At 40.9% G+C, this 26,317-nt stretch overlaps 1 protein-coding gene and 1 long non-coding RNA gene across 11 annotated transcripts in view; one reads left to right on the top strand and one right to left on the bottom strand.

The window, feature by feature from the left end:
• Positions 1 to 26,317, top strand: part of LOC140697312 (uncharacterized) — a 69,063-nt gene that overhangs the window by 15,054 nt on the left and 27,692 nt on the right. The window contains exon 3 of one of the 2 annotated variants that reach the window (XR_012074230.1): positions 11,740 to 12,084. The exons of the other annotated variant lie outside the window; for it this stretch is intronic. This is a non-coding gene — a long non-coding RNA (uncharacterized lncRNA). The remainder of the gene's footprint in view (positions 1 to 11,739; positions 12,085 to 26,317) is intronic. 2 annotated transcript variants of the gene reach the window in all.
• DGKI (diacylglycerol kinase iota) overlaps positions 8,195 to 26,317 on the bottom strand; it is a 261,990-nt gene continuing 243,867 nt past the window's right edge. For 8 of the 9 annotated variants that reach the window (XM_072964373.1, XM_072964375.1, XM_072964374.1 and 5 more), the window contains 4 exons: positions 23,858 to 23,978; positions 14,085 to 14,121; positions 12,322 to 12,421; positions 8,195 to 8,856 (listed from right to left, as the gene is read on the bottom strand). In XM_072964373.1, the coding sequence (XP_072820474.1) occupies positions 8,740 to 8,856; positions 12,322 to 12,421; positions 14,085 to 14,121; positions 23,858 to 23,978 (375 nt within the window). In that variant the 3' untranslated portion in view covers positions 8,195 to 8,739. Of the gene's footprint in view, positions 8,857 to 12,321; positions 12,422 to 14,084; positions 14,122 to 17,963; positions 18,109 to 23,857; positions 23,979 to 26,317 lie in introns of those variants that run through there. The other variant, XR_012074228.1, reaches the window with a different exon arrangement.

Below are 26,317 nucleotides of genomic sequence, written 5' to 3'. Positions count from 1 at the left end.
TATGGTCTGACTCCCTATGAGCACCTGGAGGAATCCCTCCAATTAATACCCCGGTCCTTTGGAAAGCCTGTTAGAAAGTTCTTCTGCTGGCAGAGTCCTGTCTCCCCCTGAATTCCATGCATAATCTAACTCTTCTAAACTGCATGAAGTGAAAGTTTCACAACTGATACTTCTTGAAGCTACTCTAGACAGGTTGTTTTTTTCTGTAGCTTCTGAATTTGCATTATACGAGGACCAGTTTGCTGAGATTGTGTATTATTTGTGGGTTGCCACGGCAATTTGTTTTAAGACTAGAGCCTTATTATTGTACTATACTTGAGAATCTTTCTTCCCCGTAACTCTGTTCTTACCTTTCCAAGCCAGAAGCAAGGAGTGGGGAGGGGAAGAAAGTGGAGTTGGAGCAGTCTCTGAGCAAGACTTCAGATATGGGCCCTCTTTTGAAGACTATTCAGAAATGCATCTCCCGCCTCCCCCCAGCCAGCTTGAAAGCTAGGAACTTATGGAAGCAAGGGTGGGTGTGCAGTTAGAACTATTTCACAAACAGCAGCATCACAGGAACACTAAAGACGAGTGGTAGGAGGGTAAGTCCTATTTCACGACAAGTTGTGGAAATTGCCTCCATGCCTCTCACCAGAAAATACAGAGTTCTTCTTCCCCTTCTCTAAGCCCCAGTCCCAACAGCACACCCCAAACAGAAAATGGGTGGAAAGGAGGAAATTAAACACTAGATCCTTTGTTTTCACTTTAATTCCTGAACTTGGAACTGTTCTGCCTTAGTAGAAACATATTATCTTATTCAGGAATTCCAGAATTGGCTAGCATGGTGCAGGGTGGAGGGGTATGTGTGTGTGTAAGCAAAGCAAATTTTTTTTAGTCATGAAATACTGGCTTCTAAATGATCTGGGATATATTTGCAATGTCTGGTGTTTTCACAAAAATGCTTTCATTGCATCTGTGTGGCAGGAACCTGGAAAAAAAAAAAAAAGGTGGGGGGGGGTTCTCTAATTGAGTTCTGCTCCAGTCTGAAACCATATAAATCTAAACCTGGAAAATATCACAGAAGTCATTTGGTCCAAACTCCCTCACAATTAAAGATCTGGTTGTTCAGTTTTCACTTACATACTAGAAAACACTAGTTGTGGTAGGTTCACTGTTTTTTAGGAATTTCAGTCCATTTTTCTGGATGTAATGTTTAGGAAAACATAAATCCTTATGTAAGTGATAAAGCTACCTCCTTTTCACGTCTGTTCCTGATCTCTTCTGTCCTTGTTTTATTCTGCAAACTGCCCTGTGGAACTTGAATCTCACAGCCCCACTTAAGCTGTCTCCTTCAAACATTCCTTTTCCTAATCCAAGTTTGTCTTCTTTCCAGATCAAACTCCCCTCTTCTACATATTCAGCAAACTGCCCATAGAAATGCCTTGTAAAATACAAGACTCAAAAGGGAAGAATACCTCAGGCCTGTTTGTTCTCCCCACTTTAAGTACAGCATCATCTCATAGGTGCATTAAACCTCTTTGTATGTGACTGTGTGATGGATTTAGCCTTGCATACCCACTTACAAACTTCAAGCAGTTAAGTCATGAATGATAAGACCATTTTCAACACTTTTTGGTGCAGTATTCTGAAATAATATTCTAATAGTGATGTCCAAGGAGAGAAAATAGTATTAACATTTTTAAATGCTGAGAGAGACAAAGTAGAGAAGCCAGCAAGTCCCCCTCAGTGTTATTTTCTTCTTATGAAATCCACCCTTGTACCAAAACATTTGACCTTTTTTTCCCCTTGAAATGTGTCCAAGCTGATAAGCCTCTGTCTGACAGCAAAAACCATACATTTTTAACTTCATAATCTCCCTCAGTCCAAACCAGCTTGTGGTGTGGAATCTTAGGTAAATATTTTTTCAAGGAGGCACCTTCTAAATGATGGAAATCTGAATGATTGATGTAAAACAGCATATTGAAGGCAATGGTGGAAAAGTATTTACTTAGAAAACATCTATTTTGAAACATTAGTCTGTAATATCTGAAGATCTCAGTCCTGCTGAGTTGTACCATTTACTACATGAATCTGTAAGCTGAATTCATTGCTCTGCAATTCCATTTATTCATTTAAAATGCATCATCCACCTCAGTGATTTGTATTGAAGCTCAAAAGTGTCAAAAATGCATCAGAATGCTAAAGCAGTAACACTATAAAATTACTGAGTTTGTTACTAATAAATCGTATAGATCTGAGTTTTTTAAATTATTTTTTGAAAGCTGTATGCACTAAACGATTGATAAACAGGATAGTTTCAGTGATTCCTACCACTAAAGTCTCCCATGTCAGATGCCATTTAGCTCAAAATACTGAAACGATGGAAACTGGGCAAAAACCAGAGTCATCACTTTCTTATTTCCGTGGGTAAGCCCTCCCTTGTAATTATCATGCTAGTAGCAGAAGCCAAGGCACTTTCCATGATTGCCTTTCATGTACATATACTTGGACCCCAAATATCTTTTAGGCAGAATTTTCTTCTGCGGTTATACCAGATTACATTTAATTCTGAGAATATCAAATCACAGCACTTTTTTATATTGGAGGGACAATAAAACATTTCTAATAGAACTTTACTTAAGAATGCCTAAGAATATTCATCAAAATCCATAATGCTTCCAGAAGTATTTTGGAGTAAGTTATACCTCTTGAATGTTTTCTTTTCATTAGCTCTTAAATTCGTGCTTAGTTTTAAGATTTTAAAATGATAACTGAAGGTCGTTCGTTCCAAGATTTTAAGACTCTCAGTTACAAAGTGATGTTTTAAAAGATTAAAAGTCAGGATTTTCATAAAATTTTAAAATGAAATCCTGCCATTCAACAAAGTCATTTTAAAAGAACATTTTAAAAACGCATAGAATCTAATTCCAGTCCTCTGAGATACATGCCTCTAATCACATCATCCCTCCAGGTGGTCGCATAGCCTCAGCTTAAATATTCCCAGTGGCTAAAAGTTTCTGACTCTGTGCCTACTCTGCTGCAATTTCACAATATTTATATTTCATCTTTATATTCAGTCAAAATTCATTGTAAGTTTTGTGTCTTGTTTCTAGTTCTGTCCTTGAGAAATAGGATAAATGTTTTGGCTCTCATGGTAGTGTTTCTGAGTCTCATCTTAAAGTATCGGTTTCAAATCCATTTTTAAGAGTGGTCTTTTTTAAGACTCCAAGGAAAAGGAAATGCAAAGTGTCATTTCTTATATTTCATAAAACTAAAACATTGCTGGCTAAAGAATGATGGCACAACAAAGGCTACCCTGAACCCGCAGCGTGTGTGCACCCAGTACCATGGGGTTCTCTTGCACAGAACTTGTCAGACTGCAATCTGTATTTTCTCCCAGACTACCAGCTCCATGAGGTCAAGAGTTTTGTCTCTTTCATTCATTTTTGTATTGGTATGGTGCCTGCATCAGAGTAAATGATAAAATATTTTAAAATAAATAATTAAATACAGGACTGTATGATTGATTCGTGAACAGATGATTGCAAGTAGAATGACTGAATACATGTATAGACAGAGTCTGGAATCTGTCTACCATGAGAATACCATACAGTGTTCAAATCTCTAAAATGTAATGCTTCAATAGCCTAAAGAATAACTTTTTTTTCAGTTTTTTTTGGGGAGTGGGGTGGGGAAACCACCAGTTCAGTAACTCTTACTGTTCTGGAAGAGCAGGTTGTCATGGGCATTACTCTTGCTTAGTTCCTATTTTTAGGTTTCTCATTAAATTGTGGGGAGACAGCCTAAAGTCCACAGATGGCCAGTAGAGGTTTAACATGCATATAATACAGTCACCCAGGTGACTTCATGGGGGCACACTGTTTACATCATTGGATGTGGAAGAAGCAGCCATGACTAAGTACTCTCATGATGCAACTAGGACAGAAATTTGCTAAACCTGTCTGGGAGATTATTTCTCAGAGTTAGGCCTGTTGTGATCATACAGGATGATCAAGGTCAATGGAAATGTATTTGTCATTCAGGCAAAATGGATACTTGTCCCAGAGAGTAGTTTCATTTTTGACCCATTTTGAGCATAATATCTGGGGAAATTTGGGTATCTGTATGACAAAATTATGGAAAGTAGTGGCAGAAAGTCCAAAAGTGGGACTATTGCCATGGCCGGAAAATTGGAGCGACTAGAGATGAATGATGACTTAGGACACAGAAAAAGGCTAGAGCCAAAGTCAATCTAAGAGGCTTGACAGAGGAAGAAACTGTGGGACTTAAAATAATCAGTTGAATATGGAATTTAGAGAATAAGAAAGTTGAGATATTCAGAGGTGGTTCTACTAAGACCTGGGCAAGAGCTATTTTATACTAAATAAATGTTCAAGATTAAGTACAAAACTCTAATTTGATGGATGTTCTACTTTTTTTCCGCTGAAGTGAAAATAATCCATTTAAGTAGAGCAATTAGTAGTTTTATTTGATGGTTATGATGAACCAGTTTAACAATGATTATTTTATTTTTAAAGAGCATAACTGAATAAAATACCATGCTGTGCTCAGTGATTTCATTAGCTACTCCTACTGGAAGGAAGCCAAGCTACTCAGACCCCACCCATATCCAAGTTACTACACCTTTCCCATAGTAGCTTGCCCTAACTAAATATCAGTAGGCAGCCTACTGAGTGTCAGTCCTGTAAACTCAAGCCTTGGAAAGCAGTGTAAGCATCACAGAGGAAGGAACTCTCCACTTAAGATCCAGAAATGGCATAAACAAGTGTCTGGGCTCAGAAAGGTTTCATGCTTTGTGGAAGGTAACAAAAACAATTATAAGACCTCTTGGTCATGGATTTTATGACACAGGCAATAGCAAATGCCGTGTGCAATTGAAGTGCTGCAGTAACAGAACTAAGCTTAGTGATACTAAAAGTAACAAAGAATAAATGAAAATTTTGTTACCTTATCTTTGCTTGTTGGTGTTAACTACACAGTACAGATGACTAGCATGCTTCTAAAATGTTTTCTTTTTAAAATCAATGCAATATATGTGTGTATAGGATATATACACATATATGTATACTAATAAATACATTTCTATATGTTTGTTGGGGCTTGTATATGCACAGAGTATTTCTGAGATAACATACAAGCAACAATGTTTATCAGTGTTCACGCTGTTTATCTCTGGGAAGCAGAAAGAGGACACTACACAAGCACAGAGGAACACCCTGACTTTTGCATGTGATACTCATATGTGATGGTAGAACTTTTTATAAAAAGCATGTTCCACTTTTATAATTTAAAAAATCTAAACATTTAAAATAAAATTGACATGTAAAAAAATAGAACTGCTGCTCTACATTTTCTAAGACATGGATATTATGAGAAGTCTAGTAAATGAATTCCAGAAATCCTTTAGGCAAAGAAACTTACTAGGTCTGAATTAAAGCTACTTACTTGTTGAGTATCTCAGTGCAAACAGATCTGCCTATGCACTAAGGCCATCTAGTATGAAAGGATGGGCAGCAACTGGGCACGTGAGGCATTCCATCAGCCGTCACTAATTTCATGGCTGTGAACTTGCCAGCTAAATTCTCCATTTCAGAAATTGCATTAGTTTTAGGTTATAACCTCTACAGAGGTAACCAAAACTCTCAAAGTGAAATTCCTGGCTTTGGTGTTTATTTCCTTCTTGGCTTCTGTTCTTTACCAAGCCCTTGAATGTGCTATAGCACAGCTTAACTGGGGTCTATTTCATTAAACGTGCAATACTGGAATATAAGGCTTCAAGAATGATTACCGTTAAGGTTATATAATGTTATCTTTTAAACTCTCCATTTCTCATCCCTCTATCAGCCTAATCTAAAAATGGAATCCCAGAGCAGACAGTGCCACAACAGAAAGGGTTCTCCTGAGCCAGACACAGGGGAATGTCAGCTAAGCCAGCTACTCTTTGTAGTGCCATCTCATTAGGTTTTATAAAAAATTGTGTTTCTGTAGGTACATAGTTTTATGCCTTTTAAATTAAAGTTACGTGGATTTTCAGACCAGGGCCGCGACTGTTTGCTTATATACTTCCTGATGGCCCATCAGAGGGGATACTACAGTTGGGAACGCCTGGGGCACCTGCCGTTTGCTCTTTCTGAAGCCCAGGACTGTCACATGCAGTGGCCAATTAAAAAAAAAAATGCTACAGGAGGTAGATTTAATGTTGAAGTCATTAAATGAGTCACTTTTCTGCTCATTTTGATATTTTTTTTTAGGGGAGGTGCAAAACCCAAGTTCTCAGGGTATTTGTTTTTTCAGAGAGATACTTGCTTTGGTCATATATCATTTCCCACCAGTAATGTAGGACTCTAATGCCTTTCTTTTTTTGGTTTGGAACATTTCCAAATGCACCAGGACCACTACAGTAGTCATTACCTCATCTATTTCCATACCGAGGATTTTTATGTGACTTGTTAGCGCTATTTGGATTGGCCCATAGCCACCTGTACCCTACATTTTCTCTGGGCTGCTTCGAAGCATCACAGAGAAATATGAGTTGGTGAAAGCAGAGTCCTTCATCCCAGCAGTGGCAGCTGGTAACTGGCTGTGTGGCCATATGTTTGGCTCAGTCTGTGGAATGGAAGGCACCATTTGAAGCCAGATTCCAGTCTGTTTTAAGGATTATATTTCTGTCATCACATCTCCTTGACAAGTCCCACCAACTGAAAACCCCCCAACAGAAGCCCAGTGATTAAATTCTCCTGGAATTTTTTTTTTCCAGCTTCTTGAAATAATCTACTGCAGTCCCCTTTACCCTCAACAGAAGACCCGAAAGATAGTTCCATTTGTAAGACTGATGTATGGAAACAGATTTCTCACAACCAATCCATTCTCCCATAGCTGGATATAATGCCAACAATAGAATTTTGAAACAACTAAGGACAAACTAGTCCCCATCTGCTGAGAGGCTATTCCATCTTAAATACAGTGTATCATATCTGTACTTTCAAAGTGATATGCGACCAAAAGTGAATCCGATAAGCAAGGCATCACCACTGGACCTTTAAATTAAATGTAGAGAAACAATCACTTATGTCCACATGCAGAAACACTAGGGAAACACTTTGTGTCTGAGAGCAAAATGGAAGAAAGCTCAGAAGACATAGGTTTAGTCTGAAGCAAAAAGGTCACCCACTTTCATTTCTTCCTTATAACCAAGTCAAGTAGGTATTTTCAGTGAAAGAAGACTCTTTCTGCTGGTACTTTAGTTATCACAGAGTCCCTAACAGAGGTACCTATTAGTATCAGCTGATCTGTGGCAGGATTAGAACCTGTTAATTCCACTGCCAGAGAGATGTTTCTGGCTAGACTCCCATAGAAGTTTGCACTAAGAACATTCTGATAGGGGAAATAGAGAAAAGAATGTTACTAGACCACACTGTACATGAATAATGGGGCTATAGTGCTATCAGATATGACCTTGGAACCTGACAAGTAGTAGGTGAGGCATCCATCCCAAAGATGCAGGCATCTCAGGAATCTGGCAGTGGAACTCATGAAACAAGGCTTTGTCCTGGGACAAGGCTTATGTGGGATAATGAAAGCCAAAAACTTAGAAGGAAAACCTAAAATGGGCCCCCTCTCACCACTGTACCCAAGAGTCTATTAGCCTCTGTGCAACTTTCCAGAGACTGTTTTCTTGCTTAAGTGAGTTATTTTGACATATGTTGCTACTTTTGCTTTTGCTATTTTATTTCAAGTCGATTAGCCTGCTTTCTGTTATCACTCAGAAAAATCTAAAAGTAAACGCTGTCATAGTGCTCCATTTCCTGTAACCACAGTTCCCACACAGGGTTTTCTGCTCTGCAGTTTCAACAGCACTTAAATTGAGTGGTTCTGCAAACTAGCTATAGGCCTTTGTTTAATCCATTGCTCATCTCTATTGCAGCAAAAGGCAAAGATGGCTACACATAGGCAGTACGGAGCTGGACAAACAGCCCAAGCTGAACCAGTCCTCCATGGCTATCGGCAGCAGCCCCGCAACCTGGGCTGACCCCTGGGTTACCTCTCTGAGGTACCTCTGAGCACAGACAACTCCCATGCCACCTCGCCATACCTCAGAGATATAGCACACAAGTTGACAGTATCCATGTGGCACTCCCCAGCTCCTGTATAACGAAAAGGGATTAGGGAGGGAGAGGAGACATGCAGAAGAAAGTCACTAAGTAGTCTTAGTATATTTAGTCTTGGAAATGGAAGCGGTGTTACAGTTCTAGTTCTGCAGGATATCCAGAGGATTTTAAAAGACCTTCAGAGTCTTATGGTCTTCAAAGACTGAATGTAAAAAGAACAGATCATATCATTTTTTAAATTGATGGGTAGTTACAGTAGAATTGTGCAGTACAGGGGAAAGATGAATGCATAGGGGAGGAGGGAGCAGTGCCATTTATACGAACATCCTTGAATCTTTAAAATAAATTATATAGGTGAACACAGAAATCATGCTACTTGCTGGAAGCAATAAGGATCAAATTTTGTGGAACTCGTATTCCACAAATCTCCAGGTATCCTGCCTCGTCCTCAGTGGGCTATCATGTTCTGTTGTACATCTTGGTAGCCCTTAAAATCTGGTGGCATGGTCTCAGATTCTTGAAAGACAGAGACAGATTTATGGATTCCATCAGCTTCTTCCAGGGGAGCTGCCCGATCGTCAGGAGGGCACAGGTGATTCGTTCATTGAGGTTCTCTTTCTGTCTACCAGGGTCAAACAGCAGTTTCCAGATCCTCATGGCCAATGATCTTATAGTTCTGGCGGCTTTCTAAGTAAGCAGCCAAATCTGGGTCCCCGGCCTGCTGTGCTCTGTCTTGAGGTGTCTTACCCTGTAGGTAACAGTGAAAAGGAAAGAGACATAAACACTTGGGATGAGATTAAAAAAAAAAGAAAGAAAGAAAGAAAGAAACAGCTACTCAAAGATTACTCACTAAAAAAGATCCTTCCATGTTTGCTGTTTCAGAGTTCACAAGACACTTTCAAATCTATTATTTGATGTAAGCATCACATCAAACATGTGAGATACACAAGTTCAAGAGGAAGAGATCACTTTTCAGAGGTGGGGCTTCCATTTAAGGAAAGGGAGGTTCAGGGAGTAACCACAGATACATAGCAGGAAACCATGCAGCACATAGAGTTTGGGAACTCACATCCTTTGTAGAATGGGGATAGAAATCACTGAACAGAAAAGTAGGGAAGCAAGCATTCCAGTGTCCAGTTTGGAATTCTTTCTGTTTTACTAAACTCTGGGAAGTAACAAGCAGAAACTAAAAGGAAGAAATGGTCAGAAACAATCTAAAGGGGTTTCTTTGTTGGTTTCAAAATCTTCAGTTAAGTTCTCTCCAATTTAAAACTATCTCATCTCCAAAAAGTGAGTTAATTCTGACTATAAAAGTGATGGATATTGATTACAGAAATCATGGGAAAGTAGAGAAGCATAAGGAAGAAAATAAAAATACCAATAATTCCACTACACTAAGATAACAGCTGTTAACCTTTCATAGAGTAACTATTTAATCTTTTTTCTATAGCTCTATACATATTTTTATTAAAATAAAACCATACTTTGTTTATATCCTGTTATATAATGTGCTTTTCCACTTAATAATATATCAAACTTTGTCATTAAATGTTATCATTTTAAATGATTGTGTAATTTCCTGCAGTCTATTAAAATGCTATTATGTATCTTTTTACACATACACATGATATATATTTTTTATTTATTTATTTTTAAATTTTTTCTTTTACACATGTTATTTTTGAAATGAGGCCAATGAATAGAAGTCAGCAGCAGGAGGAAGCATCTCCTTTCTTTTGAATGTTTACAAATATTACTTAACACTCCTTGAAGCTTCTGATTTTTGTTCAGTGACACCTATTTTAAAATGATATTAAGTTCCAAGGAAAGGGTAGAGGCATGATCATTGTACCAAAGAAATAGCTCCATGTATAAAAATGCACACAAGTATTACAAAAATTACCTTACACTTCTCAGCCTCTATCTCATCTGTTAGAATGGGTGGTGTCAACCTCAATTAAGTCTGATCCTAGTAGCCTACAAGGGTCTGTGGAGTAGAAGATACAAGGGAAGTAACAATGGCTCTGGATTCTTTCTTAAATTGTACTTATTTAGTTGGGATATAATATTTAACCACTAGCTTCAAATGCCTATAATAATTTTATTCAACTTTACAGTATTTGTAGGCTATGTTGTCTTTAATGTTAATGAGGTTGTGATTCCCAGTTTCCACATATCAGAGATGGACTGGGATGGGCCTTTGAGTTGAATTTTAGGGCACCATTCTCTATCGAAAGAAATTCTCAAAGTATTGCTTCTCTCCAAAAAATTACAGGAGAAGATCCAATCATAATTATCACATTCGGCTTTCACCTAGCCAAAAATTACAGAATGGAAAAATTAAAGGATCCCTGAAAAGGTTGAAGCATAGCTCTTGCACTTCATATGGTAAGATCTCTAAAACAAAATGTTGGGTGAAAAGTTATACAGTACCATGTACAGTATGACTTTACCTACTTGAAGAAACTGAGAGAGAAAAATAGACATACTCATGTGTGAAGAGAGATCATTAACGTTTTAATGGTATGTAAGTCCAGATTGTGGGATTTCTAGCAATTTTTACTTTTTAATTTTTTGCACTGCTAGAGTTTTCTGTGTGAGAATGCACTACATTTATAGTCCTAAAAATAATAAAATTGTTTGACTTTTGGAAAAAGCACACACATACATTACAAAAAATAGAAAGGAATTTCAAGGAACGTTGAGCCCATTTATCTGATTCAGAAACTCAGAAAGATAAAAACAGCCATCTGCTCGGGGGCCGGTCTCCTGCCCAGTCTTTTATTTGTCCTCTATTTCACATTGCTCCTCCCTTCTCTTTTATCACCTGAGTTGAGACCAGTCTCTTTGTGGCGAACAGGCAGTGGCCCTGCTGTGTTTGACTGGCTTCAGCAAGGAAGGCCAAGTTCACATGAAATCGTGGCCTCAGCTGATCTGCCTCCATGGGTTATGTTTCTTAATCATGTTATTACACATCAAAGCACTTAAGTACAAATATCATCTAAGAAGAATATCACATTGAACAATTATCTGCCATTTGGAATCCTATACCCAATTAGCTAGCCAGACAGGTAACAGACCAGCTAGAAACCAGGATCCAGCTTAATGTTTTTGGTAGCCTAGAGCTATCAAAGTGAAGGCAGCCAGGGACCTCAGAGAGCAAGTATCTGGTGGGTCGAAAGGGAAGTGGAGACTCACTCAATGAAACTGGCTCAGAAAGGAAAGACAGGTCCACACCAGAAGGTTCTGTCACAATGTGCACCGCAGTTGGAGGAAACCTCAGGGTGCAAACCACACATAAGTAGGTGCTCATGCCTTAAACAGGTCTAATCGGGCTTCAGTCATTATTAGGCTTCTCAGTCATTTGTCTGTTTCTTGCCTACATTCATTGACCCAAAGCAGGTTACTTAGCACCCACTTAATGAAGTGTTCATCTATATATTAAAATTCTTTGTAACCCTCTAGAGTTAAGTGGTTTGTCCTTTCCTGTCTGAGTCTACTCAAGGTGCTTTAAAATTCTCAGAGCTGATTGTGAACATGAACATGACCTCAGATCATCAGAGACAACTCCTCCATGGGGTTGATCTTCCGTATTAACTCTTCTCTCTCTGGCCCTCTCTCTCTCTCACAGGCTATAGTCCCTGGTCAACAGTTCTAAGCTTCAACTCCTCCTTCATTCCAGCTTTCAACACTTTCCATGGGGCCTCTCTGTAAACTGGAACAACTCATGGTTCAGCCTGATCTCCCATCCTGGGAGTGATTGTTAATCACTTAGGCACCCATTTATGGAGCCACATAAATCATGGATTTTAAGCTATTCTGGATTAAGTAGCTGAAGGAGAAATCCCAAAGAGGCATCTCAGTAGCCAGGCTGGTGTATTTTGAACATGGTCCTGACCCCTCTCCCAGCACTTTGAACCTCACCTCTCCACAGCATGGCTGCTGGCATTCAACAGAAGAACCCCAAAGTCTGAAGGTCAGTGCATTCAGAAGTTTATTGAGTCCCATAGGCAAGCACACACCCTCCCTTTGTGCTTATACATTTAAACTGCAGTTTCTCTAAATGAAACACTTTATTTTTTCCTCCTTTTTCCAAAGCCCCAGGCACTTCCATAAGTATAGAAAGGATGCCTTTGCTATGGGCACAAGTGAAGGCAGTGGTGCCAGAGATCTTGCTCAGTGGGAGGATGTTTGCACTCACTCATGAAGTTACCTTGGAGTCCGTCTTTCTCAGAGATGCTCCTGCGTCTACCAGAAGCTGGCACACAGCCCGGTTCCGCTGGCAGGCGGCCTTGTGCAGTGCGGTCTCACCCCTAAATCAAAGATGAAATGGGAAACCTCCCATAAAAGGGTTGGAGGCAGGAGTGGGGGTGGGGTAAGGGCAGCAGGGAGGGGAGTGAGGATAACATCCTGCCCCTGCTGCTGGCATTCTGTGCCCCTTGGCCAGTTTCCCTGTCTTTAGGTGAGACCAGGGCTGCAGGGCACAGCCAGGGGAGGTGCGTGAGGGGGTCCTAAAAGTACCTTGAGTTAGTCATCAACTAACCATAGTATCTGATTCCAGCCTCTTTTTTAAACAGTGATTTTGTTTTAAACTACTACTGTCTGATTTAAGTGATACTCAATGGCACTGTGAAATAGACTGATGTGTCTGAACACTGTGAAGTCACTCTCTCTGTGTATACATTTGGGCAGAGCACGAGGGACACTAGATAAAGTACACAAAGGAACAGTGATGGAGGACCATATCACAGTGCTTGGTGACAGACCCTCTGGACTGGGAGGATCTCCTGGGAACTCAAGTTCAAAGAACCAGGCAACACCCACCTGACCCTGCCTGCTGATCCCTTGTGAGGGGCAGCCACAGAGGATATCTAGGAGGGACAGTAAGACTTTGGGAGAGTTCAGGAACCAAGGCTGCCCTCAGGTGGCAGCAGGCCTGAGGCCAGCCACTCAGTATGGGAAGTGGCCAAGGGAAAGTGGCTATTCCCCCCTTCCCCCACCACAAGCAGTATAGGGAGGAGGATATTCCTGTTCTGAATCCAAATTTGAAGAGACATTTAATGCCAAAGTGTTTTATGGAAAATCACACGCTATCCTTAGGCAAACTGGGGTGAGTGACAACCTTGTCAATGGGATGTGGTATGTTGGACAGTTTCTTTTATGTCAGTAACTCATGGCTAAACCTCTCCTACTTGTCCTCCATTCTGTTCATTTCTGCTTTTCCTCCTCCTGATGTACTTAGCCACTCCCTACCCCATCCCACTCCACTCCACTCATTCTTTATCCCTTTTCGAATTTCACTGAAGTTCTCTAGAGGCTCCACATGACATCCAGGGGTAGATGTTTAGCCTTTCTTTTTCCTGTTTGGGGAATAATAGCTATTTTGTTGTCCTGGGAATGAGAAAGTTGAAAACAAATGTTATCAGTTTGAGGACCGTCCACAGAGCTGAAGGCTTTCTCAGCCAGGGCTCCTCTTCTGAAGCACAGAACATGGAAATGATGGACTTAACTATGTTCTTGGGTTCTCCATTGGTTGCAAATAACTTGTCCCATTCTAGATTCAGCAAAGAGAAACTGTTTCACTACACAAAACAGATGCCTTAGGACACTAGGGCTTAACTTTCTTAAAAATCTCACTTGAGAAAGAGAAATGTGATGGGTAATTAAGAAGTAAGTGCATTTATTTAGACTTCTCTGTAGTTCAAGATGTATCAGTGCAGCAGTACCTTGCTTATAGAAGGCTCTGAATGATGACTGGCAATGGCTGTGTGTGCAATCATTATGACATAGGCCATCTATTTTTACCGTGTAATTTTTAACTTCGAAGATTAGCCCTGCACAGTTATAAATACATTTGAAAGTAGGTATTTTTATCACTGACATTAAAATTATCTATTGTATGCCAAAGAGGCTGCATTCTTCTAGATAGGTTCTGAAGGAGATAATCTAGTCCACGTAATGAAAGGCAACACTCACGTTTCACTGTCCGCCATATCCAGTAACTCGGAAGGTCCTAAAGAAGAGGAAAGCAAGATGCCCATCAAAAATAAGTTCAAAAACTAACCATTAACAAAAAATTATAGTGGCAAAAGTAAAATGCCTTGGGAAGCTGAATAAGAAAGAGTATTTGGTGATAGGGATATTAAGACCACCTCCCCTCCAAAAAAGAAAGGATCCGTCTTCCCCCTCCCCGTCAGTCTCCCAGTTACCACCTGCAGAGACGTACAGATTAGGAAATACAAAAGAATGATATGACCTCTGCCATCAAGAAGCTGTCAGACAAGTTGAAGAAATAAAATTAATTGGAACAGAATAAATGACAATTAAGTGGCTACTTAGGGAGGAAAAGGACAATCAGGCTTTAAGGACTGTTTCTCGTTCTCCAGGGACAGGTTGTCTGGATGGAGTCTATGCAGTATAACGTTAAACTGCAAGAGACCATATTAAGTGCCCTTTCTCTGACATAGCACAGCAGGTTACACTGTCACTATATCATTCGGTCCAATCTCTTTATTTTAGAAATAGGGTAAAATTCTATTTTTCATAAAATTTGCCTTCCAAGATCTAGAAGAAATGTTATGCATAAACATCAAATGATTATAGATGCTTCATTAGGAACTGCAATGTTCTGGGTCTTTACACATTCATAATTTCTCACTTGTTCACTAATTCATTCAACCTGCAGATACTGCTTGGAATGTACACCTTTCCACCTTCTGCACCACTGCTTTCCTACCAGCCCTCCCTGCAGTTCCTTACCTGCGGGTATCAGCTGACACACCTTTTCTCCATGAAGCCCTCTACCACTTCTAATATTGCATTAAATGCCCTGCCTGTGTGTTCCTTCACTTCATGTACAAACTCTACTTCCTATAATTGGGAGGGCAATTAATTAATTGCCTAAATTGAGATTATTCCTGACAAGTAGGGATATATGATTACCTTACTGCTCATGATACTGGTCTAGCCAAGACTTGCCCCTCTCCACAACTAGACTTTGGAAACCCCTGAAGCTGTGGCCAGTGCCTTGTCCATCACTGTGTCCTTCCTTAGTGCCTGGCATGGAGCCTGGTGCCAGGCAGAGGCTTAAATGTTTGGCTGAATTAATGAATAAAAGTGCTTGGAGGTGCCAAACATGGCTGTAAGTACTGAGCACTGTAATTTTTAGAAGTATGGTCCTGGTGATTTGCGCTCCATATTAGTGGATATCATTATCATGGAAAATCTGCTTGTGTAGTTACTTACTACCTAATTTAGAACAGGAAGAAGAGGTTAGGACTTTCGAGCTACGAAAGCCATTGGTCAGGAAGAAGATGACTGGGATGTTCACAGTCCTCCTGGTCATCTGGGAGCTAAATTGTCAGCTCTGCCTTCTCATTCCCACATACAAGCCATCAAGGTTGAGTGAATCTTCTCTTGCAATGTCTGTCCTATTTGTTGCTGCTACTTGTCCTATTTGACAAAGAAGCTTCCTAATAATAGGTCTCTGTCAGGAACATAATTAGCACAGAAGACTGTTACTAATTAAGAATAGATCTTACAACATTTAGATTTCCAGGTTTCAAGTTCATCGTATGTCCTGTGCCTTCCCAAGTATTTAAATATTGAGGTTCACGGTCTTTAACTTGGAACTACCCTTCCTCAATTTGTTCTCAAGATTCCTTTGTTTGTTTGTTTTTGCATAAGCTAAACTGGTAGCTGCATACTTACTCACATATTTCTCAGGCTTTCCCAGCTCTGAGAGCTTGCTCTGCTAACTCTCCCTACCCAAAGCAGGATTTTATACCACACACCTCAATCTTATACAATCTTTAAAGCCGAGTGTGTGACAAGTTCCTCTGAAAAGGCCACCTTTGACAGAAGGACTCATCCTGTCTCTGAACTCCTGTAACATTTACTTGGGTCTACACTTGGACTATGTATTTGCTTTTCAAGTGTATGCCTTGTCCACTTAGATCATTCTAAGTCTTTTGAGTGTAAGAACACTTATTATTTTTGATATTCCGCTAGCACATTCCCTATTTTACAGATTCAAGGAAGATTTAGGTAATTCATTTTTTGTTCCTCAGTCCTGTGATTCCAAGGAAACATGAATGATAATCCCCCTGTACCCCTAAAGAAGGTGCAGAGCATCCAGTGCAGTGATTAAGAGTGGGAGTTCTGGAGCTGAACCTCCTTGGCTCAAAATCCCAGCTCTGTCCGCTGCCTGCTGGATCTTGAACAGGTTCTTTTTCTCAGTCCCTTGACTGTCACATATATAAATCAGGATTAATAACAATTATCTCACAGGTTTGTTACGAGGTTTCACAAGTTAATACAAATAACGTGCTTAAGACAGTAGCTGGGGCAGTATATGCAATGCCGAAAGTTTAGGTATTATTATGTGTCCTAACCTATTGGGGAAGGAGATATAAAAGGGCCCCTTGGCTCCTGCTTAGATTTGAAGTGAGTGTCGACTCACAGCCTCTGTCCTAGAACCAAGTGTTCCAGCCCTAGTCAGTTGCTGGTGAGACATCCTCCACAAGGCCCGGAGCAGGAAGGCTCACAGTGCACGGTGGTCCTCTTAAAGAATCCCCGCCACCTTCAGCAGACCTTGCAGGCCGTTCATTTTGAAAGGAACTCCATGAACACGAGCAGCCCAGCCTCAGCAGCAGGCTCTTCCCAGCATTACTGCTAATTGCACACACGTTTAGGCAACAGAAGCCTTGTCTTATTTCCTCCTTCCCTGGCACTGTCACCTGGTGCGCTCAGAGCTGCACCCACGGTGGGTCCACAGACTCCGGGGTCCACGCCCCCACGTAGTGTGAGGACACTGAAGCGGTCTAACCTGTGCTGAAACGGCGAGGGCATGACACTCTGAAAGGGGGACAAGGAAGAGAAGGAGCCTTGTTCCTCAGATCTCTGACAAGAATCACTACAAGCAGAGTCAACCCTGGATGACTGTAGAGCTGACTCGCTTGTAAGTCAGGCAGGCCGGTAGCTGTTTATCATCTCCCCCTTCTCTCTAATCCTCTGCAGCTGACAGAGGTGAGAGAAAGGAGGTGCTGATACTAAAACAAGACACTTTTGCTCTTAATTAATATCCAAAGAAACTCCAGTTAAAGATTTCAGGAATGGCTCTGAAATGCTGGGCTTTTTAAGTTGACAGCAAGAAGAGGTTGCAGAAGAGGAAACAAGAGGAGTGAGTGCCAGGTGCAGCAGAGCACGGCTGTAGCTTCCTCCCTTATCTTCAGTGACCTACTGAGAGCTACGTTTAACAGTATATCGTGCTGTTTAATAGTGCCCCGTGTGGGTTAGTAGCATTGGTGGAAGATCTGGGGGCAGGGGGAGGAGGGTGGCCAGAGGAACAAAATCAACAAAGACCACAGAAGTTTTCTCTTGAAAGGAAAAAGGTATGTAAAAAAAAAAAAGGCAACTGTGATTTTTTTGGAAAGTTACTTTTGAGTCTTACTCATAAGGTAAAGAACAACAGAAAGAAAAAGATGATGGAATTCCTTCAATATATATAAATGGGGGAACATTTGGACTTGGGGCCTACTTAGTTTGTATTTCCTGTGTACATATTGTGGATACTATGCATCTCCCCTAAGGAATTTGCAGGAATGCCATGAAATTGTCAGTGGAACACTCACAATTATTCCCTGAATATAAAATAAATCTTGGTTCTGTGTCCCTCCCAGGGTTTACTAAAATACCCACACTCCATCCCAGAGCTGACCTGCACCAGAAAACAGCTGTTGAATCTTTATTTAGGGGATATGGGTACAAATTTCTCCATGAAATTTTCAGAAGATGATCATTGCCCTTCTTCCGCTCTGTACCAGTTGTCACCAGAACCCTGCGTATAATACTCACTTCAGACTACCCTGCATTGTGGTTGTTTATCCATGCTTCATTTCCTTTGCTGGGCTTTAGGAATATGGAGGGCAGAGACTGTATCTCATATTACGTATGAGCTTTGGCAAGTCACCTAACTTCATTATGCTTTAGTTCTTGCCACCTGTCAAATAGAGATAAGGGAACTTACCGTGTAGGGCTGCTGTAAGAATGAAATGTTGGAGTATCCATAAAGCATTTAGCACCATAAAGATTAGCAGTGATTATTACTATAACTCTTTTCCTTAAAAGTGCATGAGATAATTTTTTAATGAATGAATGAGTAACTTTTTAAAAATCAGCTTGGATCCTGGCCAATATCATATTTTTTCTCAGAGAAAGAAACATAAATGGAATATGGATTCAAAAGAGCTATGCTGTATGAGAAATGATCTGAAAAATAAAGGGAAGAAAAATACATTGAGGGGATATATACATCAGTATTTGGGTGAAGGCCAGGGAATTCAAAAACAAAATTCCACAGATCTCCCAACATGAAAAAGTGAATGTAGTCAGTCCTTCTAAATTTCAAGTTTGCTACCCAGTACTTGCTCATCCCATAGACTCTTCCACTGGATACCCCAGTTCTTGCTGATTCAATTGTATCATCAGTATTTCACTAGTATTAGATATGATATGTCTTTTGTCACATGCATCCTTTAATTTGCTTCCCACACAGAGGCATCCAAATCCCCTTTGCTGTTCCTTCCACCTCCCCATGGCCTCTCTCTCTCTCTCTGGACCTCATTTCCCATTAGTCTCCCTGACGCTGCCAACAGACCATTCCAAATCCTCCTCTGCCCCAGGACAAAAGCTGCACAGATGTGGGGAGAGCTGGCACTGGGAACTCTAACAGCACCGTCATCCTGTCCCAGCGGGATGGTGGTCGTTTCCCTCAGGGACCAGAGGCAGAAAAAGGGGGGTGGAAAAGAAAAGAAAAGACTGAAGGCAGAAAAAGAGGGAAGACAAAAATAAGCCATTGAAATCAGAAAGGAAATGCATGAGTGAGATTTCTATCAGGAAACTCGGTAGGGGGCGGAGGGGTGGGAACTGGGAGAATAAAAACAAAAGAGCAAAATGTGTCGGGTGGTAAAAGACTGAAACCCCACAAAAGTCTCTGGAGGGGTAAGATGAGGGAGGAGGGAGTGGGTAAAAATATGGTTGAAAGGAGTTGAAAAGCAGGGACTGCTGAGGGGTGGGGGGAGATCTCAGCTGGAATCCCTCCTCATCCTTCTCTCTCCACCCTGTCCTGTGGAATTCTTAAGCTCTCTCCCTCCTCCGTTCTCTTTTCAACCCTCCCAGTGCCCAGATTCCACTGTTTCATAAAGGAAAGCAGCATGTTGTGTATTTGAGGGAAGACATCCCAAAGAAGATGCAGGGAGAGAAAAATTCAAGCCTCCTGTGGCTTTTCAGAATGTACCAGTACCACAAGTCCTGTCCCATGCCCCATAGCCTGGGTTTCAAAGAGCCCTGAGAAGCAAAGTGCATTGCTGAATGTGGTGTCTGGGAGAATGACTAATCTCTCACGACTCCTGTTCAGGGGGCAGGCGTCCTCCTGATTGTGGACCCCACTGCTCACCGTCACTAGCCAGTGATGAAGAGGACAAAGCAGAGAGGGGAGAGGGGCTCCCTGAAGTAAGGATGTAGTAACCAAAGGAGTCTTCTCAGTCTTGAAAGGGGCCCACTGATTTTTCAGACCCCTTGTCATTAAAGGCATCTGTACAGGTGGGTTTTTGCACAATTTTTTGGACTTACATAGTATGAAGCCACAAGAAAGACTTGAATATAAAAATTTTTTAAATTAGAAAACAAAACTTCAAGAGGTTTGTAGCAATTGAGATTGAGAGAGGTATCTCTTAATCTTTGGCACAGTGAAAAATTTGTATTCATTAATTTTTTTATTTACATGAATTTAAACTGATCAGACCTACCTACTGCAAATCTGATGCTAATTTATAAATACAGTGCCATAGTCTGGTATACATCCCTGAATCCCAGTCTCATGGAGGTGTCTGGGAAAAGGCTAGTTTCCTTGTTAGATCAGGGGAATTTCAGAGTCATCATCGTTATTAAATTAGGAGAGACTATTTTGCTGAGCAGAGATCACATTAAAAGATGATTATAGAGTAGACAAAGGATCATGTTTTCCACGTATGTGCCCCTGACTACAAGAACACTATAATTTAAAGGGGTTTCTATAATTTAAAAGATACGAATGGTTCTGCAAATTCCATGGAATTAGTTTCCAATTCCAAGTGCACAGGTTAATTGTATCAGCAACTAAAGATATTACAACAGATGACGGTAACAACAGAAATGGATGAGCTAAAGTGCTCAGTTAGCTCTTAAGGAACATGAAGAATTAGGCTGATGATGTCAAAAGATTTTACATCCATGTTCCTGAATAAGTAGAAATAATGAGATCAGTGTTAAGAATGAAATTGACCATGCCTATCATGTTGATAAATACTAATTTTAATAAAAATCAACTGCCATTTAGTTTCCATTATTTGACTATAGTGTTAAAAGGTTAAAAACTGCCATCCATCAAATATGCAGGGATTCTTGGACTGTAGATAATAGCAGGATTTTATTTTCAAACAGAAGAGATGGATTTTGCTTCAGTCTTTCCCTCGTGTATCTACTGACCAATTAGAGATTCTGGTGAGGCAGACATGCCTCCAGTGATCACCGAAACTGTTTGCCTGTGAGTGAAATTGAGGTGATTACAAGAATCTCAAGTGTTTTCTCATTAGTATAAATACGAAACCAACTAATTTACAAAGCTAACCAAAAAAGTTAGAAAAATAAGCCTCCCCCCTACTCCAAAGTTACTAACAAATTCCTTGTGTCCTTCAGTTTTGACACAGAGAGCTATACTGTACGATTTGCTTTTTGCAAAAGACACCAGGCCTTGAAGAGAAACTAGTTTAGTATTGGAATGTCAGGCTTTAGTCAAAGCACTAGGAGAGTAACGTGCCAGCTGGATTTCATGCCAGGCAGAGTATGTGTGTGTATACTGATCTACGGCTGGGGTTTGAAACTCTAAGCCCTGTGAGCTTGAGTTACTGGGGTTTTTAAAGGCCATCTTATTTAAGGCAGTGCAGTGGAAAGAGAACTAGAGGAGGGAGTGAAAACCCATGGTGTTAGAGCAGTATCATCTCATTTATGCCCCTCGGGAGACCCAGCTGAGAAGAGGGTTTTTGGTTTCGTTTTTAGCTTAAGTATATCCCCTATGTTGCATGGGACACACTTATGCTAAAAAAGAAAAAAAAAAAGAAAAAAAATTATTGTCCTGTACTTTTATTTGCTAAATCTTGCAACCCTAGGTTAGGACTCAGAACTGTAGGAAGATATTAAAGCAGAGCCCTAGGGAATTCCAAGTGAGTCAGTAGAGTAGTTCAGGATTTGGAGAAGGCAGGCCATCATTTTTAGTTGAAAAAGACAGTAAGGGAGTGTGGTAGATTAAATACGGCCATAACGTATTTGCAACTCCTTCCATGAAGCAGTGGGGTCTATTTCCCCACCCCTTGAGTTGGGGCTGGCTCTGTGACTCATTTTAGCTGCCAGAATGCCATAGAGATGATACAGACTTCTCTAGCCTGGGCTCAGAATGTTTGGAAGCTTCCATTCTCCCCCACCTGGGAACCCAAGGACCATCATGTGCTGAAAAAGCCTGAGGTGAAAGACCAGGCGTAGAGAAAGGCTCAGCTGTCCCAGGCTGCCCACCTGAGAGCCCCATCACGTGAGAGTTTGTCTTAAACACAGACTCGGTCAAAACGGCAGCTCCCTGCAGCCTCAAGGGTGAGACAGCAGCAGATCACTGAGAGGATCCTAGAACAAGAGGGGAATGCTTATTCTTCTGGAGAGGTAGAGAGGGGAGGAGAGAGAATTCCTAAGTTGTCTCACCCAAGTAGACAGCCTGTGTCTCACCCAACTCTGCAGAGGTATGTGGGTGCTGAGCAGCCTGAGGGATGCAAGCAAGCACTCAGTCTCATTGAGCAAAGGGCAAACAAGGAAGGAAGGATTGAGAATGATCAGGGCGACACCAGGAGTACTTTAACCCGAGCTAAAGGCAAATAAAGTGACAGCAAATGTCTAAAGCTTACATGAACTTTGTGCAGTGGAAATTCTGAGATCTTTCCTATTAAGGGAAAAATAACCATGGAAGCTTTGTGACCTTTATGTACTGTCTGTGGGGCTGGGTTCTAACACTTGATTCTTCCTTTCAATAGCTTTTGGAAAAGTCCCTATGGGAAAGAAAAACACCTGTGATTCGTATGTGTGTGTGCACGTGCTGTGCAGGTGTGTGTAGGAGGCAAGCAGAAATTATGCCACCATTACTTTTGAAAGTCTTGCCCAAAGAAGAATGCTTTAATTGCTAGTGGTAGAATGGTCAGGGGAGTTGGAGATGGAGTATGCACACCCCAGACACAGCACCAAGAATACAGCCTACCTACCTAGGCTTCCTGGGATGGACAGGCCTGGATTATCCAACCCAGCCCACCAAGGGGAAAGAAATCCTCTGATGACCATCATTCTCTTTTAACACCCTTTTCCTTTTCCTAAACCATTCTTTCCACCATAATTTAGGCCAAGGGTTCAAGCAAACTCTTTATAATGAGAAGGTATTAAAGACAAAGCAAGGTGAGTCTAATGTGACTGACAGCCTAACACCTGCCTTACAAGGTCCTTGTAAAGATTAATTGATAGGATATATTCAGTAATGTAAGAAGCATCTGGCATATAACCTGTGCTTGAGAAGCAGTAGCTCTGTTATCTATTTGTGCTTTACAATAGGACTTAAGACATCTACATACAATTGCTTTAAAGTTAATGATGCATAGTATTATGTTTTTTTAGCCTGCAATTGCTTGAAAACATAGCCTGTATTTTATTTGTGTGTGCGCTGATCTGTAACAGGTAGTTCCTGTGAAGCACTCCATAAATATTTGCTGAATGATTGAATAAATGAATGGAGTAAGACATGTTTGTTAAACTGAATAGAAAGAGGAGTAAAAAGGAACATGAATGTATACTGATAAGTTTACTATATACAGCCTAAATTTGCATACAAAGAGGGTAGGCTGCAGGTACAGTGCTAGGGCTCGCAGAAAATCTTCCAGGATCTCTGAGTGCCTGTATCCAGCAGCGCTAGAGACTGTTCTTATCCTTCTTCCTCAAAAACAGCCAAGCCAGGGAGGTGTTTCCCCCCCTTTATTCCTGTACATGAGAAGCTGAAAGCATGGTCAAGACTTCATATTCCTCTCCTGTGTTATGCCTCTAAAGGGCTGTGAGAGATAGATGCTAAAGAACATGGTCTAACACCAAATGACAAACCCAGTTAGGAAGCCATATAGGAGGTGAACATGGTCTGCCAGAAAGGACATGAGAGTACCAGGTCTTTTCAAAGAGAATAAAGTGTGACTTGAGTTGGAAAGATGGATGAGATTCAAACAGAAAAGAAAAAAAAGTGGGAAATTAGAAAATGGAATAAAACAGGCTTATTTTACTTAGGTACCTGGTCCCAAACAGTTAACTTCCCAAAACATAAAAGCACTTCCTAGAGCAATAAAGCTCATAATGCCAGGCCACAGTTGGTTTTATTCTTTTAAAATTATTCAGCCCCAGGAAATCCTGCAAAGGCCTTGGTATGAAAATTACTTCCATTAATTCCTTGGTTAGGGTGACCCACTGTAACCAAGGTGGTCTTGTCAGGGGTCTGCAATCCCGGCTGCCTCAAATAAGCAAAGAGAGGCAGCTAAAGTTGGAGAGCATTTCTACTCTTCTGAAGACAGCCTTAATGAAAGTCAACTTAGAAAATTTGGTCTGTTTCGTGGGTAAGCGATCCTTGGTTTGTTGTGCCTACTCACCGTGGTCAAGGATATATTTCACAATCTCCCCATTGCCGGTTTTAGCTGCGTAGTGAAGGAGTGAACAGTGGTCTGGTCCCTGAATTAGGAGACTGCCTCCATTTTTATAGCTTTCTATTAGCTGAAAAAGAGACACAGGAAAAGAAGCTCAGACAGAGTCCGGAACAAGGAAAACAGCTAACTGGTGATAAAATAAAAGTAATGCAGCAAACCACAAATGACTGCAGCCTCAGAGGACACAGAAAAGTCAGAGAGATGAAGTAACATCCCTGGGTTGTGTTATCACTCAAATAGACGGCCAGTGTCTCAGCTAACTCCGGAGAGGGTATGTGGGTACTCAACAGCCTAAGGAAATGGAAACATGCTAAATTACTTCTTTCTTTTTTTTTTTTTTTGGTCTTTTCTGGGCACTGGTCTCAGTCCCAAGGGAGTAAAAGCTTTCCTATGTTGGCTCAGCATCCTCTTGAGTGAAAGAACAGTTAAGCCTATAGGCAGGAATGGCTTAGGGTCTGGTAGACAAGCTCCTTTCCTGTCCTTTAGTTTTTCTTTCAGTCTGTAATGAATCGAGCTACTAAATATAGAAACTGCTTACCATTTTCCAGCATGAGATCACGGCACACGCATATGGCAGACACAAGCACACACACGTCTACCTCCCTCCTTCATCCAGCTCTGCAGCCCAGCCTTCATGCCTTCTGCTAATTGTCCAACACATACCCAACAAGGCTTGAGATGATCCATGGGAGGAGAACCAAGAGGGTTCAGAGAATGTAGTAGTAGAATCCTAAAATATCTCAAATATGAGAACGGACTGGGAAAAAAAAAAAACCAGACTTTGCATCCTGAGATTTGGGTGATTAGAAGAGGACACAGTCTAAGTTTGTGAAATCCTGAACATGATAGAAAGTGTAAACAGATCTCTGTTCTCCAAACTGCAGTATATCAAGAACAAGAGGAATCTGGAGCCTCTAAAAGGTAGTTTTAGGACAAATAAGAATCAAATAACCCAGCAGGTAATAAGCAAAAGGAATGTGACTTCCACCAAAGAAGTTAGGTGACACAGCACTGTAAAAAATCAAACAACTCATGAGGTCAAAGAGTAAACTCATAGTTCATGCATTTGCTCAAATAAACCATCGAACTGCCACGTGCCAGATGCCAGGGAAACAAAGACGAAGATGACTTGGCTGCTGGCCTCCGAAAGCTCACTGTCCATAGGGGAGACAGATGTGTAAAGAATTGCACAAAGATGGAGAGGAACATGAGGAGGGAAGCACAGGGCACTAGGAGAGCATAAAGTAGGGGACGGAAAGAAGTCATGGAAGACTTTGCAGGAAATAGATCAAAAAGGAGTAGTTGACTGGAAGTAAGGAATATATGGGGTTTTCATGCCCAAACCGTGAAGCAAAGGAACAGGAAGAAATAGCTGATTGTTTTCCACAAAAACCTAAGAGAATCCTGCTCTGTTTAACTGTACTTTCATATGATGACACTCCCATTCTTTATGAGGAGATCCACAAAGGATTCAGGGTCAACAAAGTAGCAGAGACCCAGTCCATCAGCTGCCTTGATTCTGCCTTTCTGTGTTATTTATAGACACTGTGAACATTCAGTCCGTGGGCATTTTATGCAGCGCGGTGTACAGCAGGTACATGACCGCCTTCACCCTGGGGTGGCTCCTTCGTCTTCTGTCCTCACCGGCGTGCTCACGTCCTGTCCCCCTCCCACTTCTCTCTCTCTCTCACACACACAGTTTAACACTTAATATTTATTATACTTTCTACTTGGGATAGAGAAATGAAAGAAGATAAAGAGTAAGAAGGAAAAGGGGAAGAAAAATACTTGGGAAGGATAAGAAAGAAAAAAAATTTTACCTCTCTGTAAATAAGGTATGCTAAGTCATTTCGTAGCCATTTAGGAAGTAATTATACCAGATAATGTAATAAGACAGCTGACTGAATATAGCAATTGCCCACCACTCAAATAATTCTTTATTAAGTACAAAAAAAAAGTATGGCAATATGCTGAGGGGTCTAGAAAATCTGTTGCCTAGACTAAATGTATTAAAATAAAATGAAAAGATTTCAAATGTACAATGCTTTGCAAAATTTTCTGGTTTAGAAGCTCTGCAGTGGCAGGGATCAAGTCCTAACTCATGCGTCTCTTTCCCACAGAGTCTAAGGTGAGGCCCTGCAGGGAGTACAGGACAGCATTGATTTAATCCACTGCTGGGAAACAGCATTGAACTTAGAAGCATACTGCTTAGAAAGCACTTTTCTCTTGTGGGTAACAATGCCTAATACCACCATGGTCTGGGCAGTGGTACAGTCACCATCTCCAAGATTATGTGTCTGAAGATGGCAGTTTATCAAGATGTTGGCAACCTTCTCACCATTTGTTTTCTGCTAGTAAAATCTTAAAAATGTAGCAGAGGTCTCTCAGTTCATTCAATAGATGTGC

This window comes from Vicugna pacos, chromosome 7 (genome assembly GCF_048564905.1).
Source record: "Vicugna pacos chromosome 7, VicPac4, whole genome shotgun sequence".
Lineage (NCBI taxonomy): Eukaryota > Metazoa > Chordata > Mammalia > Artiodactyla > Camelidae > Vicugna > Vicugna pacos.
This window is presented reverse-complemented; position numbering and strand designations above follow the sequence as displayed.